The 17,692-nt window shown below is 39.8% G+C and overlaps 2 protein-coding genes across 7 annotated transcripts in view; one reads left to right on the forward strand and one right to left on the reverse strand.

Annotated features, from left to right (window-relative positions):
- The window catches only part of LOC143902763 (uncharacterized protein CG3556), a 94,054-nt gene that overhangs the window by 33,586 nt on the left and 42,776 nt on the right, over nt 1–17,692 (reverse strand). For all 6 annotated transcript variants that reach the window (XM_077415929.1, XM_077415931.1, XM_077415930.1 and 3 more), the window contains one exon: nt 10,307–10,693. In XM_077415929.1, coding sequence (XP_077272055.1) covers nt 10,307–10,693 — 387 coding nt within the window. The remainder of the gene's footprint in view (nt 1–10,306; nt 10,694–17,692) is intronic.
- Nucleotides 942–4,868, forward strand: LOC143902858 (uncharacterized). The gene is given in 2 exon segments (XM_077416041.1): nt 942–1,078; nt 2,900–4,868. Coding segments are annotated over 2 exon segments (777 nt in total). The 3' UTR covers nt 3,540–4,868.

Raw genomic sequence — 17,692 nt, forward strand, 5'->3', positions numbered from 1 at the left:
CGTCTTTCAAAAGCCGTATCTTGTCTCGCGCCATCTGAGTCCTGTCTCGCTCGCACTGTATTCGGCACCCACATGCACGAAACGTTGACGTACCAAGTCTTTCAGACCTTCGAGTCGTGCGATACAGGCGACCAACAACTGTTTGAGACCGATCGATGACTGTTTAAAATCGATCGATAATCGTGGCCGTTTAATTCCGCTTTGTTTTTCCAACGATTTGATAAACTTTTCGCATCGTTGCTCCCACGCGGTAAAATCTTCCCTCGAATTTAATAGGGTGGATTGCTCCAACAACTCTTGCTCCATGTTATTGCACGATCCTCTTTCTGACACAATTTGTTGTACTCACGACTTCCAATTTTTGCCTACTGAGCATATCCCCAGATTATTCATTTTATATTCTACTAAAGATGCATCGTTTGCTTTTTTATCATATCTAATTTCACCGTGATCTCAGCTGTTTAAAATATCGCGTTATTGATATAAGGACAGTGCTGTGCTGCCATCTGTTAGAATTTCAGAGTCACCAATCTCGTCCGTGAAAGGCTCTAACGAAACCGATGCGGGCCCTTAGTACCCTGCGTAGAAGGCGTTGCGCGCGCGCGCAGCGGCGCAACCATAGTATAATGCGCAACCATGCGGCGATGTAGCGCCACCCGACTTCCGGCTTCTTTACGGAAGCACGATTGTTCGCGAGCGAGAGCGCATTCATTGCGTATCTGTTTCTTGAAGCGACAAGTCACGCGTGTAGAATCACGCGAAAATTTGGCTCTTTTGATTAGATCTCCGTACGTAATCTGATTCACTGATTAGATATACCGTTTCGCAGTTGTGCTCGGTATCAATTAATCCAGCAGAGGCTTACATAGAGACTAGATGCAGCCTAAGTACACGATACGAACGGAAAGGAGAGACATACGCCGTTCAGTTGCACGGGATAGATGTCCGCCATTGCAGCCAAGCCAAAAGACGACGGCAAGTTCAGAGGCCGTAAAGATTTTGATCTGCTTCAGGGAATAAAGGTCGCATTCCTCCGGTACGGAGAATTTTTCCACAAGAAGTGGAAGTCCCGACAAAGGTAACTCTCGGTGTTCAGAGTAAATAGAATCATGGATCACTTTAAGAGACTGAGGTGCGATTCTTTGATTCCAGAACATTCGGGAGCTTTCATTACTTTGGATGGAGATCATTTCAATCGAGCTTCTTTAATGTGCTGAGCATTTCGATCCCATCCCCGAGCCTTTTCTATATTATTGACGAGGCCGGACGAGAAGAGTTCTTCTCTTGTTTTGAGTACTCACATCCTTATATGGTTGCAACCACGCGTTATTGTATTGTTCCTTGTATCAGTAGCGTAAATTTAAGGTGATTCCTATCCTTAACGGTTTTATCTTCTGTAAATATTATTATTTTTCTATATTAAATTGCGTTAACTCGAGAATTCAATAACGATTCTAACATATTCAATAAGATTTCTCTTCTTTCACGTTGATTCGTTGCGACTGTAATGCGAACGGTTTATTATAAAACTTAACTATTATATTTAGAGAGATACGTCCTTTTCAATTTATTAATATGGCAAATACGATGTTGCTACGCGGCAATGCTTGACATTATTTTTATGCGTTTCACCTACTATTATTCATTGATTACCTGGATTTATGCGTTTCTTTAATTCAAGTACATTTCCTTTCTTAATATTTAATAATATTTGCGACAATATTATATTGCGAGAAAATTATCAATTTCACTTGTGAATTATCTAGCAATAAAAATTAATTATGCATTAATTTCTTGCTACTGTCCAGTCGAAATGAAATAAATGTAAGATCAAAATCACGCATTATTCCAGCATTTATATCTAAATATGTATTTTATTTAATGGCACTTGTAATTGCATTTATGGTGTTTTACTTTGCGTTGATTAATGGTCACTTCAACGTTGTTTCGACATTCAGGAATTCACTTAACGTTTGAAACTATTTAATGTTTTGAAGAAGATTTTACGGTTTTAATTAAAATCTAATATAATCTTTCTTTCAAATAACCGAATTGAAACAAACAACGATCCTGATTAAATTCATATTACGTAAAATGAATTGGCCATTAATCTTTTTATGAAATTTGATTTATATTATGTCTGATTCATGTGTTTTATCTGTTATGTGATTTATGATATTGAACAATTTCTTCTTTATGATTTATTGGAATATTACATAATCAATGATTTATCTAATGCTTTTATAATTCACTGCAAATTATACTGCGCGATAAATATATTAACTAAACCTATTAAATGAAATCGAATTCTTGTCTCCTTAACAACAATACTAGCCCACGTTTCTTTCGGGACGTGTACATCAGCAGTTGTACATCGGCGCTATTTGCAAAATTTGCAGTTTTTCACGTGTGCGATGAAATCATTGCGAAACACGTATGTTCTTGAAAACAATATCGCGCCATTGACTTTTGGTGATTTGATCTGTATCAATGCAGCGGCCGAACATTGGCGCTATTTGCAAAATTTGCAGTTTTGCACGTGTTCGATGAAATCATCGCGAGACACGTCGCGACATGTTCTTGAAAACAATATCGCTCTATTGACTTATGCGAAATTGCAAAATTTGCAGTTTTGCACGTGTTTGATAAAATCATCGATAACATTTAACATATATGTGGATTGTGGTGGTGCAGCAGCCGTACATTGGCGCTATTTGCAAGATTCGCATTTTTATATGTATAAATGTTCTACGAGAATTCTAGCGCGCGCAGTCGAGAGTTTGATACGGTTCGAGTACGTCGCAAACAGCCTCCAGTTACGATGAACACTTACGGTGCGAACTGCTACTATACGTTCCGATTCAGGATGAAGCATGCGAGAAACAGCACAATGAGTAAGTACCGCTAATTTTTGTATATACTTGTGCAAAAGAACTTTTTATAAACATAATTGTATTTTTTTCAGTTTTGATAAACCCCGCTACACGTCTCGTATCTTGCAAAGAAGATTTGCATTGACATCGACAGCGTATAAATTTTTGGATGTTGGAATCAACGCGGGACCTATTTCCTCTGTGGATATACTTATCGGCGATAACCGAGGCAATCGGATAATTCTGCCTCATGCTACGTGAGTGATATTCATCTAAAAACGTGCAGATATTCAGCAACTCGTGCAGTCACCGGCGCCATCATCGCTAGCATTTCGAGATCTGGAACTCGTTAAAATACGTGACGCACATATTGTAAAATTGACATCGTGCGCCACCAGCCTGTACATGAAACCATCAACCGTACTCTTCCTGTTTGAACTAGAACATTGCGTCAAGAATGTGTATTTTCAACTATGCCAAAATGTTCATGGCGTAAGTGAAAAATTTAAACAATTTGTGACCGTTTTACGCCAAAATTGTATCACCGATAAATGTAATGCAGTTGGAATCTTGCGTGAATTTTATGATAAAAATTCAATTATTGATTGTGAACTGTTGGCGTATGCTGCAGATAATATTATACACGATGTATTACATGAGAAATAAATGTATATTAAAATGCACATCATTGTATCTAAAATTATCTTTTCTTCTGTCTACCGTTTCCTTGTCCACCATCAGCGGTTTTGAATTACAGAACTCTCGATAAGAATGCGCGTGCCGCACTCGTCGCGCGATCATTAAACGTTTTTTCTCATCTGTCTCATATAAATTATTAAATATTCTTCCTCTTATTTTTCCAATAAATAAATCACTTAAAATAATATAAAAATGATCTAACTATAATGGGACCACGCGAACGAGAAGACGCGCGCGAACGGGGGACGGGGGCGCGAAAAAACATCTACGAGGGGGAGATAACGCAAGCGGGAGCGTGTGACGTCACGCGGACCGATGCGGCCGTTGCACGCGGACTCCGCAGCGCGGTGAAAACGCGGACCCCTCCCTCGCGGCGCCCGAAAACGCAAACGCGGTACCCCCGCGCGGACCCGCGGCGCGGAACAGCGGCGCGGGTGAGTCATCCCGGTGAGTCATCCCGGTGAGTCATCTTGGTGATCATTTCGGTAATTCATCCTGGTGAGTCGTACATGTGGTATGCCAAGGTCACCCCCCTCCTACCCTCGTAATCCAATATCCCTGTGTAACCCGATACCCCCCTTCCCCTTACTCCCGCGGTACCCGCCCCCGCCTTTCACCCCCCCTCAGATCCCTGGCCTAGAACTAACATAGCTTACCTACTCACATTATATCTTTGAAAAAGATATCTCTGCAACATTTGCATACGATTATGTGCAAGTCGATTCACAGTTAGTTCTTATATTTTATAAAGATCAATTCAAGTTTATTTTTAGCCAATAATACAATCTGAGAGGACTTGGATGCCGTACCGATTCGTTCCGGCGAAAGCCACACGCCGCGAGGGAACTTAGAAATTTTTTGCTTGGGCGCGGCGGCGCCGAAAGTAACGACCGCGGCATGAAATCAACACGCTGCCAGGGGACTTTAGAAGACTTTTGCTCGGGTGGCGCCGGAGGTAACGACCGCGGCGCAAGAGCAACATGCCGCAAGGGGGCTTAAAAAACTTTTGCTCGGGCGAGCGTTAGTAACATGCGCTGTCGCGATACGGCTACATGCGCCAGTACCTTCTCGTAAGCAAAAATCCTTACGCACTAGGATAAAAAGCGAGCCTATGAGATACTTGGCTCTAATATTTTTCGTGATACCTCCGAGATATCACAGTGCAGAGATGGCAAAGTGCACATTTTATGTTCTTTCTGAGACAGAAACTGGATCAGAAGATTTTTGATAAATCCTTTTTGGATAAATCATGAAGAATTCTTTCTTATTCTTCTTCAAATACAAATTAGCGTTTTGATAAAGTTTTATATTGGAATAATACTTAAGCATAATTGAATTTATTGCAAATTTTTATAAAATGAACTTCTTTTATATCTAAAGAAGAATTCAGAATTGGTGACATAAAAATGAATTTTTTTTGAACTCTTAAGAGTCATTTTATTAAGAGTTATTTATTTTATAAATCGAGAATTTGGAAAAAATTCTTTTTTTCTTTTTGCTATTTAGGTTGTATATAACATATCTGTTTTTAAATGAGGTATAGATATCCGATATATATGCAGAATCAGATATCATATCTAAGATAAAATTATTATGGCTTTTTATAATTGTTCGAGATTCCGTTATTACTGTGCGCCAACCCTTCAAATGGCAGCATAGATCGGGCATCGACATGCCAGATTCACGCGGCAACTAGCGCAAGCACGGGCGCGCTCATCGCCAGCTTCTTCCTCGCGATCGAGGGAGTCGTACAAATGGCCGCTATGTGACCGGATGCACAAGCGTGCTCGTTGCGTTTCAACCATTGTGAGTTCGCATCGAAGTGCTTATCGCAGTGAAGTAACCTGCTAAGGGACACTTTTACAGACTGAGTGGACTGCTCATCAATCTCAGGTGCATCAACACGACGACTCAAGCTCACACGTGCGCGGGTGCCAACCGCCACGTGGTTCAACGGCTCAAGGGCTACTCACCGAGGAGGGCGATTAATATAATTGCCTCTCAAATGCACGGACGATTATACAAAGACTTCTCATTTTAAGTGAACCGCGAAAGACTGCCCACCATTCTCAGGTCAGACTGTATATATCTATTCACGCATTAAAGACGGCTCAGACTGTGTTCTGAGTTACATTTTAAATTAAAGGATAATTAATTAACACCTTCCACGCGCGTCCTTCTCATCCCGCTTCCATCGCCGGGATTAATCAGCGATTTAGCGAACAATAATCTTACAGATGTCTCCGAGATATTCTCATGATATCTCGACAAGTGTTGCACAATCAGATATTCTGTTATACAGATATCTTCCAGATATCTTGGTGATATATTTTGCTATATGGGTAGTTATACTGTTATAACGTTTTCTAAATATAAAAATTTAATTTATTAAGTAAAACAAAATTTATTTACAAATAACTCAATATTTCTTTTCTAAGCATTTATTCCGATAATTTTAGTAATGCAATTTAATAACTATTTTTACTTATTTTCACAGCAAAGAACAATATAAAAAGAGCGCGACAACTTTTGAGTTATAAGTGCTATTTGTTTCGGCTCGAGTGAGCCGGCACTGATCAGTCGCGATTTGTCGCTCCGATTCTGGGAGCTTTACTCACGACTCTCACGAGGCACTGCCCCGCCGGGTGGCGCGCTCGGCGGCGCGGATCTATCGAGGTGTGATCGCGGGGTTGGTGTTGCGTCCGCGCGGCGGCGGAGGCGGATGTCTCGCTGGAGTGGCTGAACGCCCGACTGCGAAGACCGTGCGAGTGAACGTGAAGGTTCTCGAGGGTTCGCTGAGGCGAGAGAGACAACTACCGAGAGAGGCCCCGGATTTGAGCTTCGGACGAGATCAAACTGTCCGTTTGCGCTCGACTCAATTCCGCTTCGCGTCGTCAAGATTTTTGTCTCGCGTCGTCAAGATTTCCGTCGCGCGTCGTCAAGATTTCCGTCTCGCGTCGTCAAGATTTCCGTCTCGCTTCGTCACGAATTCCGCTTCGCGTCGTCAAGATTTCCGTCTCGCATTGTCAAGATCTCCGTCTTCGTGGTGTCCGGATGCCCGCCCGCGGAAGATCGGAGTTCAGCCTGTATTCCGGAGTTTCGTGTCAAGGATTCGACTTCAGCGATCCGCGAGATCTCCGTGCAAGGGGGGCGCTCGGGGCTTTGCTGGATTGGTGCATCGTTGTCGGTTCGCGTGTTAGCGAGCCGTGTGTCGCGTCCGTTACATTTCGCTGGTCGGGACGAGGACTGCGGCCGGCGGAATCCGCCGCTGAGCCGCCCGTCGCACAGATACGACGGTCGACACGCGCCACGCGGCCGCGTGTCGTCCGGGCCGCTCGCTTCGAAGTGCGCCAGATTGGCCGGGAGCCGGCCCGGCGCGAAGTGTATCGAGTGCGGCCGGTCGCATCTGCAACCGGTCAGCGCAAAAAGGGGTCCGAAGCCCTTACGTCGTCATATCGCTCGCGGTATAAAGTTCGCCATGGATGGCCGGGCGGCGTGAATCGCTACCGGAAGTGCGCCATATTGGCCGTTCCGTCGATCCAGCGCGAGGTGCGCAACGTGCGGTCAGTCGCACCTGTACCCGTGATCTCTCACCGTGCGGAAACCGCCACGTTTGGTGGTCTCACCGCGGAGTGCGCCATATTGGCCGTCCGGGAACCTTCGCGAAGTGCGTCACGTGTGGCCGTTCGCTCTTGCACGAGCTCCGCATCCAAACGGGCTCGAGGCCCTTCGTCGCGACTGTTCTCGCCGGGCGAGGTGCGCCGTGTTGGCCTATTCGTAATCGCCCCATTGTGCGGGATCGTCGTCGGCCGTTCGTCGTCGCGATCTTTTCGCGGCCGCAGCGCCGGCGCGGCTGTTGACCTTTGGTGTAACATAAAGCGAAGTTCGAGATACTGTTTGTGAAGGGTCGCACTGTACGAGATACTGTTTGTGAAAGTCGCGCTATTCAAGATACTGTTTGTGTAAATAAAGCTCTGTGTGTATATTGTGTGAACTGTTACTCGACCCATTGCGATTCCACGATCCTTTCAGCGCACCTGTCGGAGCGCGAATCGCCCCCGCCCGTGATAAACACTATTAGATATGGAATGAAAAATTTAAGAGTTGTATAGAAGTAAAATATGTTTGTCGTTAAAATTAAAAATATACATATTTATACAAGTATAATTATATTTATCTGCATCCAGTAATCCGATCCAAAATCTAATCCAATGTAATCTAATTTAACTTTTGTTAATCATCTGTATATGGGACGTTCCACGTACACCGGATTACCGGTGCGTCTAAAAATTTCCGCAGTGGAATGAGATGTGTGACGGCTCAAAATGTTCGTTAGGACAGTGCCTTTTAAAAGTCATGTAGCCTTTCCAAAAAATCTAATATGGTAGTGCCAATATGGCGCTGACAATCTTCTGACGTGGTCCCTGATTGTACAAAATCTTTGATTTACGTGCCAAAACCACCTGGAATGACTCTAAAATCACTATTGAAGAGTTTTCAAAGCCGGTGAACATTGATCCGTACCTGAATTCTCGAAACTTTATATGGCGGATCCAATATGGCGACTATATATCTCAATCCACCGTTTATCACAATATGTCCTTTTTCACCGTGAAGATTACTCAAAATGTCTTCTAATTTCTTATCTGGAGGTTTGTAAGGTTAATGGATATGATCTTGGCGTTTGGAAATATGCGTAATACAAGACGGCGAATCCAATATGCCAGCGAAAACACCTGCAGTTCCGTTATAAACTCAGCTGACGCGGAAGAAAACTCAAAATAGCTCGCAGTCGACCACGTGTGAAGCGATGACGTTAATGACCATGAGTTTGTAGCCAGAATAAGGAACACCAAACTCTATTGAAACACTTTTGGACCTATTACTATTCAGTATCAACATTTTACATTGAGCACAGTCGAGTCTTCTTTGTGAGATTATACAGCACTTTAGGATACTCGAATTCCTGCTATTTCTAGGTGCCCTTCTAGTTGCTAGGTAATTGTCATCACGACAAGCAGTTTTTCGTCAGTTGTTTTCACGACTGTTTGTGGCAAACTGTTGGTGTTCTTTATTGTGGCTATAAACACATGGTCATTGACGTCGTCGCTTCACACGTGGTCGACTTTAATTAAGCTATTTTGAGTTTTCTTCTGCTTTGGCTGAGCTTATAACGGAACTGCAGGTGTTTTCGCTGGCATACTGGATTCGCCATCTTGTATTATGCATACCTCTGGACTCCAAGATCATATTCATTGACCTTACAAACCTGCAGATAAGGAATTAGAAGATATTTTGAGTAATCTTCACGGTGGAAAAGGACATATTGTGATAAACGATGGATTGAGATATGTAGTGGCCATATTAGATCCGCCATATAAAGTTTTGAGAATTTAGGTACAAATTAATGTTCACCGGCCTTGAAAACTCCCCAATAGTAATTTTGGAGTCATTCCAGGTGGTTTTGTCAGCAGATTTTCAGCGCCATATCGGCACCGCCATATTGGATTTTTCGGACAGGCCACATGGCTCTTAAAAAGCACTGTCTTAACGAACATTTTGAGCCGTCACATTCTATTGCGGCAATTTTTGGACGCAGCGGTGGTCCGGTTGACGTGGAATGTCCCATATACATTAGAATATTAATTATATTATTTAAGATAATTTTTGTTTCAATGTCTTTGCATTCCATTACATTATTTTATTTTTCTCAATAAGAATAATTGGTCGCAGTATTTGGATTTTATTATAATTTTCAGCGCGTTTAAAATATTTTCAAAAATTATTCTTATATCATGCATCAGAATTAGCGGCATTATTTTTTAATATCTATGTTAAATCGAATAATTATTTTGAAAAGTTAATCCTTTGGCTACTATGCGCTACTGTAGTAATTTTCCGCTAACCGATAACGAAACGTCACTGTACAGGATGTTTTAGAATTCTTGTTACAAACTATGAGAGATGGTAAGACTCGATAAAAGCATCGTTTTTCATTAAGCAACTCCTGTTCTTTGATGTGTTCTTAAGGAGCTATGCGTCCTGGAATCCTGGCATCCGTTGGTAAGCAATCCAACGGTAAGGGGCAACCTGGACCAACAACACCACAAAAGATATTCAAAGTGTCTTTTCCTTACTTTATTGTACTTATTACATCTGCGCAACGTTGACCTGATGGCGCAACCACCTTACATTTTCAAAAATAAAAGAATTGTTCCTGATTTGGTGAACGCTTTATTGATCTGGTCAATCAGTTTTTTCCTGATGTCAAGGGGGGTGACGTATCTACACACTACTTTTGACATGCCCTAGTGGTAAAAATCAAAAGGGTTGAAGTCAGGAGAGCGTGCATGTCATGCGATAGACGTCAGGACGCAATGCTGTGTCAGAGAACAGAGGTTGCTTAATAGAAAACGATACTTTTACTGAATTCTATCATCCTTCAAAGTTTGTAACAAGGGTTTTGAAACATCCTGTATATGACGCACCTCTAAACGACTGTTTAAGATAAAACATTATACTGATTCTTTTCTGTACTCTGAAATTGCACTATTAAGAATGTCTTGAATTGTTTTGATCTGCATTTATTTCATTAAAAGAACGGTCGCATTTTTTAATCGTGTTCCGTGGTCGAGTTGCGCGTACAGTAGTACTGCTCCACGTTCAGCTCAGTTCTAGTTAGAAAGTTGTAGTGCTTGTTTCGAAACTTTGTAATATAGTAATAAATGATTTACTGTTGCTTGTAGTCAGACGAGGTGGTGAATTGTCTGATAAACCCTGTCCGCAGTCAAGAGCTCGAATGCTGGCCAATCCACGCGGCGCAACACCTAACATTGCTTCGGCGGTGGCATGGACATTGCCGTGAAACGAACCATCTGGTTGTTGCTGATTGATCAGCCAGGTTAAGGCTGCAGATCTATTCCAGTTATCGGCCGGTTCATTTTCGACTTCTTCTAGCGCTTGCATCACCAACACGGTATTACGCAGGTCACCGAAACTGCCGTCATGCCTTTGCTGTCGCGCCAGCTCCATTGACGGTTTACGAACGATGTGATGAAGGTTGCGATGCCGATGATCTTGAACGATACACCGCAGTGCCAGGATCAACATCGCGATAGTATCTAAAAGTTTTATTCATTGATAAAAGTTTATAGTCATGTAAAGAATCTAAGCAGTGCAAAATAAGAATAACATTAAAATACAGAATTCATGAAAATTTTATGAGGTCTGAAAAACGTATCTCCAAATCTTTTGAGGTACATACAAACGAAATAACAAGCACTACAAACGAGTACAAACGAACTACATTAACCATTTTTATTTTTTATAAAGTTGGGCGCCAGGTTCACATCATCATCAGTGCAACGCGACCGGCGCAGGCGGCTCGCAGTTTCGCTGATCGCGCGCAGTTAAATAAATTTTTTTTCTAGCATATAGAACAAAACCATTATCACACATTTTTCTGTAAATAAAACCTTTCCACTAAAAAAAGTTTTATGTCCACTAGTGGAAAAATAAAATGAGTTTTACAATTTATATTTTTTATAAAAAAAAAATAATTTTTATACCAATGGATAAGTTTCGAAATTCTGTATATTTTGTACATTTAAGAAATTACTCTATTATGCTTGTTAGTTCAGAAGTTATAGCCAAAAGACGAAAATTTGGTTAAAAAAACGATTTTCGAGAACTGATTTCGCTCCTTAAACATGTTGATAAAAAAATATCGAATATTTTTACCCCTTCTATAAATGCACCAAGTTTCATTAAAATTGGAGAGGAACATCTGGGAGATTTTTCTTGCCAGTTACCGTTTGAGCCGGACGAGGTAGTTGTTATTTAAAATCATGACTGTCTTTTGAGTACATTGTTGTCTTAATTATATATAAGTACGGAAATTTTGCTTTTTGTTTATAACACTACATGAAATTTTTATATATACTTTCATATGAATCTTATATGTATCCCCATACATGAGTGCATATATGATCTATTGTTACCCACACAGCAAAATATATCTGAGATATAGCCAGATATCTTTATGCCTACAATTTTAAGTCTGCAAATCTGAGATATCTTATTTTCAGATATTCACAGAACATCTACAGAACATCCCCGCGAAAAACGATCTAATATGAATATAACTAAAATCATATTAAATCATATTAAATTTGGGTAAAATTCAAATTAATTCCAGATTTTATATTAAAATTATATTTGTTTAAATACAGTTTTAATTTGCACTTATTAAAATCAGTTATGTAGATTAAATATGATCCACAATAAAATAGGGCTTTAATTAAAATTTAATTAGATCACTTATGTGGATCATATAACACTTCGAATCAAATATGGTTTTAATTTGTATTTAATAAGATAACTTATGTGGATTATATATGATCCAGAACCATACATGATGCAGAATATTTATATATAAGACTTTAATAAAAAGTTAATGTGTTCTGTATGCGACTTTTACTCGATTCAATTGCGACTTTAACCCGAAGGGCCTAGCGGAGTAAGCATGTGAAATCGGCCCTTGATTATACAAAGCTGACATTAATGTCACAAGTTAGTACCAATATGATAAAACTTTCCACCAAATATTATTTAAAAAAATTCATTTTTTTAGAAGTTATGCAGGGAGAAAGTAAAATAAAGAAATATATTTTTCTCAAAAACCACTTGACCGATCTTGATGAAAAAAATATATGTTATGTAGACTAATAAAACTAATTAACAAAAAAAATGTCTAAAATGTTTGCCAAAAAAAAGACCCCAAAAAAATATTTGAATTTTTAAATATTTTTTTTTAGGGTGATATTTTCGAGGTACCCCTTTGAAATTATTTTTACGAAAATTTTTCTTAAAATGTCCACTATAACATATATTTTTTTCAATTTTTTTTAAATGGTGGAACATAGTTAAAAATACGAAAATCGTAAGCGTCGCGTCACTCCGGCGCACAGTGCAGTGCCATTCCGCGTTGCGGGTGTTCGATGTAACTTTACTAGCACATATGTACGTCTGCAATTAGCCTATAATATGTATACTTTTTAATTTTTATAGTTTTTAGAGTTTACCACGTGGAGGTTGCACACGGTTTTAAACTCCTTATTGGGGTGCTTTTTAACCGGAGTCCCCTCGCCTTTCACTACGTTTCCGTAAAATCAGGGTGCTTTTTTAACGTGAGTCCCTTCGCCTCTCACTACGTTTCCGTAAAATCGGGGTGTTTTTTTAACGTGAGTCCCCTCGCTTTTTACTACGTTTCCGTAAAATCAGGGTGCTTTTTTAACGTGAGTCTCTTTGCCTCTCACTACGTTTCCGTAAAATCGGGGTGCTTTTTGAATGTAAGACCCCTCGTCTCTCATTACACCCTACACCTACGATTTATTTAATCTTCTTCACTATCACACTGTCTATTACTGGAATGTTATTTGTTTTCTTAAACAGATCGCTAATGGGCTACGAACAATTGGATGCTGCTGTCATATTGCTGCAATTATATATTATCTATTTCATGCAAGATATTTAGCGAAAATTTTGAAACCAGCAGAAATACTGAGCGATCTGTTTAAAAAAACAAATAACATTCCAGTAATAGACAGTGATAGTGAAGAAGATTAAATAAAATCGTAGGTGTAAGGCGTAATGAGAAGCGAGAGGTCTTACATTCAAAAAGCACCCCGATTTTACGGAAACGTAGTGAGAGGCGAAGGGACTCACGTTAAAAAAGCACCCTGATTTTACGGAAACGTAGTGAAAGGCAAGAGGACTCACGTTAAAAAAGCACCCCGATTTTACGGAAATATAGTGAGAGGCGAGGAGATTCACGTTAAAAAAGCCCCCAATAAGGAGTTTAAAACCGTACTGCAACCTCCACGTAGTAAACTCTGGAAACTATAAAAATTAAAAAGTATACATATTATAAGCTAATTGCAGACGTACATATGTGCTAGTAAATAAGTTACATCGAACACCCGCAACGCGGAATGGCACTGCACTGGTGCGCCGGAGTGACGCGACGCTTACAATTTTCGTATTTTTAACTATGTTCCACCATTTAAAAAAAATTGAAAAAAATATATGTTATAGTGGACACTTTAAGAGAAATTTTCGTAAAAATTTCAAAGAAGTACCTAAAAAATATCACCCTAAAAAAATATTAAAAAGTTCAAATATTTTTTTTGGTCTTTTTTTTGACAAACATTTTGGACATTTTTTTGTTAATTAGTTTTATTAGTCTACATAACATATATTTTTTTCATCAAGATCGGTCAAGTGGTTTTCGAGAAAAATACATTTCTTTATTTTACTTTCTCCCTGCATAACTTATAAAAAAGTGGATTTTTTAAAATAATGTTTGGTGGAAAGTTTTATCATATTGGTACTAACTTGTGACATTAATGTCAGCTCTGTATGATCAAGGGCCAATTTCACATGCTTATTCCGCTAGGCCCTTTGGTTTTAATTTGATTCTTATTAAAACGTAATTTTGTTTAAATAATGTTTAAATAATATTTGCGGTAAAATTTGTTTCTTTATTTGTCGAACTTAACATGTAAAATATTTGATTCAAATTAAAAAAAAATAATATAGTCATATAAGATTATATATGATCAGATCAGAATATTGCATCTTAAAGTATCCGATAGATGGCATTCGATGTGATCTGTTTCTCGTAATTAAAATTTGACAAAGAGTGTTATAAGATAACGGTATCAAGAAGACACGATACTGTCTCGGAACGACACAATTTTTGTATCAGTTATATCGTGAAGTCTACTTTTATAATAAAGTAGCACGCTTAAAAAATAAAATTTTATATAATCTTGTTTAAGTTTAAATTGGTATAACTTTAAATTTAAAACAAAATTATATAAAATTCTAATAAGATCAAATAACATTTATATATGACAAATTTGACTTATATGACTTATATGATTATATTTGACTTATATGATTATATTTGACTTATATGATTATATTTGACTTATATGATTATATTTGACTTATATATGATTATATTTAACAAATTAATTTTGAATTTATTACCATATTTAATCCACATTTGGCAAATTAAAACCATATTAACTCTGCATTTCTTTTGGTCTGTGCGGCTGATTTTGCATATTTTAACAAAGCAAGGTCCAGTTTAATCCATATATAGATTAAATAAGATGGGGTACTTTAATTTGATTTAAATATGACAATTTAAATTATAATTGATTTGCATATTCGATTCTAATAAGATTCTTAATAAATTCATATAAGCTTTTAATACGGTTTTAATACAATCGTTTTTCGCGGGTCATTACTCGATATCACATTATATTTTTGAAAAAGACATCTCTGCAACATTTGCATTCAAATATATGGTCGATTTATAGTTAGCTCTTATATTTTATAAAGATCAACTCAAGTTTATTCGTAGCCAATAAAACAATCCAAGAGAACTTGGACGCCGTATCAATTCGTCCCGGCAAAAACCAGACGCCGCGAGGGTACTTAGAAAATTTTCATTCGGGCGGCGCCGGAGGTAACGACCGCGGCGCGAAAGCAACTCGCCGTGAGGAGACTTAAAAAACTTTTGCTGGAGTTGCGCCGGAGGTAACGATCGGGACACGAAATCAACATGTTGCGAGGGGACTTAAAAAATTTTTGCTCGGGCGGGTGGTAGTAACATGCGCTGCCGCGACGCAGCTATACATGCGCCAGTACCTTCTCGTAAGCAAAAATCCTTACGCACTAGGATAAAAGGCGAACCTGTGAAATACTTGGCTTTAATATTTTTCGTGATACCTTCGAGATATTATACAGTGCAGAGATGGCAAAATGTAAAATATTGGAATAGTATCGATGCATAATTTTGAATTTATTGCGAATTCTTATGAAAAGAACTTTTTTATATTTGAAGAAAAACTCAGAATTGATGACATAAAAATGAATTTCTTTTGAACTCTTAAGAATTATTTTAGAACAGAGAATAAATACGGAAGAACAATTGATTTCATAAATCGAGATTTTAAAAAGAATTCTTTTCTTCTTGCTATTTGGGTTGTATATAACATTTCTGCTTTTAAATGAGGCATAGATATCCGATATATATGCAAAATCAGATATCATATTTGAGATAAAATTATCATGGCTTTTTATAATCTTGGAGATGTCTCTGAGATATTCTCATGATATCTTGCGCAATCAGAGATATTCCGTCATTCAAATATCTTCTAGATATCTTGGTAATATATTTTGCTCTGTGAGTAATATTTATAGTTATATTTGGAATTATATATGCCTATCTATAACGATATATGGACCCATGTATAATTTTATATAAAGTACCAAATTTCATATATAATCACATATAATGACACAATTATATATATATTTATATATATATAATTATATATTGCGACGCTATTTCCCATGGTCTTGCTATCCGGAAGAGGGCAGTCGCGGATTTACAAAACGCGAAGTTAGGTTAAGAGACGAAAAGGTAACGCGGGCGGATGCCCGCAGATAATTGCCAGATAAACGTGATATAATGGGCGCCAGGTGCAACTATTCGCACCACCGTACAATACCTTAGCACCAATACCTAACGCGATACATCAGGGCGTAGTTCCTATTTCTGGAGATTTGGAGAGGAGGCGTGACGCAGTTAATTATACACAACTTAACAGAAATAGAATAATATATATTTGAAATCAATCAGAAAAAGATATAGCATAGTTGAAATTAGAAACATTAGAAAAAGATATAGTATAGTTGGAATTAGAAACAGATATAGTATCGTCGAAATCAGTAAAAAATACGCAGGGACATCAGGGAAGATGTGCGGACAAATATAAATGTGGCGAACTGCCTTCCACGCGAACGCGCTACTCAAAATCCCAAAGGATACGCAACAAACCTACCGCGCAATACCGACTATTCTTACGCTTAATTCCCGAATTCAACGCAACGACGTCTACACGCAAAGACGCAATAACATTTAACACAAAATACCGGATACGCACCAATGAATCCAACGCAACAACGCATTCACACGAAGATTCGGATCACAACGAACCACGCCACTGTACCGAATTTACTCACGCAATCTCACGAGTACTCAAACCACCACGATTCACGTACGACGCAATAACTGCGGGCGATCTCGCCGTATCGGCTCTGCCGACAGGCGATCAGCCTCGCAAATAATACCTACTTTCGGCGGGCAATCTCGCCTTGCCGATCACGGTAGACGATCGTCCTCGCCTTAGATATCCCCAAGCACAAAACGACCTGAGCCGCGGACGATTCCGCGGCTAGCCACGCTAATCCCGAGATTTCCCACGAAACCCGGTGATTCCACGGCACCGCACCAATCCCGACGACTCTACGGTCCTACCCAACGCAAGACACAATATTCGATCTCCTCGCGGGCCCGAGTACTCTACGACTTACTTTCACGCCAACACACTAAGTGCGAAACCGAGTGCCATCCAAATATACATCGCCACTCGCATTTTCACTAAATTACCGCGTGACCGCCCGAATCCGCAACACGAATTACGCGATCGCGACTTTAATCTTTACCACGATTATTCCACAACATTTAACACGATTGACCGAACACGCAACGTAACTGTCGGCCGTGACGATGTTCCCGGGAAGGGCGTACCTGATTTCTACTTGCTCGAGGATTCGTTCTCGGCGGGGCCCCCCTTCGTGGATTCCAAATCAGTCTTCTCGACAAGGTAGAGCGCAAGGTAGCGATGGGCGCTCATTCTCCAGATAACAGGTATCGCCAGATATTCCAAGGTAACTGACACGCGATGGAAACCGAAGCCAGCGCCTCGAACGAATCCTCTTCACCGGGGGACGCCAGAGTGGTGACCTTACAGAAAACGATGTCCTTGGCAGCCTTTGGCTTGGTCGTTGAAGGATGCTTCTCTGTCCCGGTCCGGCACGACAGTGCGGAGACAATGGCCCGCCGGGATCGCGCCGGTTCCCCGCGCCTGCGCAGTAGCGCACCGCTTGTAGTGTCCGCCGATTCGAGCGCGCTCTCATGCGTCTAGCGCCGCTCTTTCCTGCGGCGCGGCTTAAACTGACTTTGCCTCGCGCGGCTTTTT

This window comes from Temnothorax americanus, unplaced genomic scaffold (genome assembly GCF_048541705.1).
Source record: "Temnothorax americanus isolate GAGA-0224 unplaced genomic scaffold, ASM4854170v1 Scaffold40, whole genome shotgun sequence".
NCBI classification, from domain to species: domain Eukaryota; kingdom Metazoa; phylum Arthropoda; class Insecta; order Hymenoptera; family Formicidae; genus Temnothorax; species Temnothorax americanus.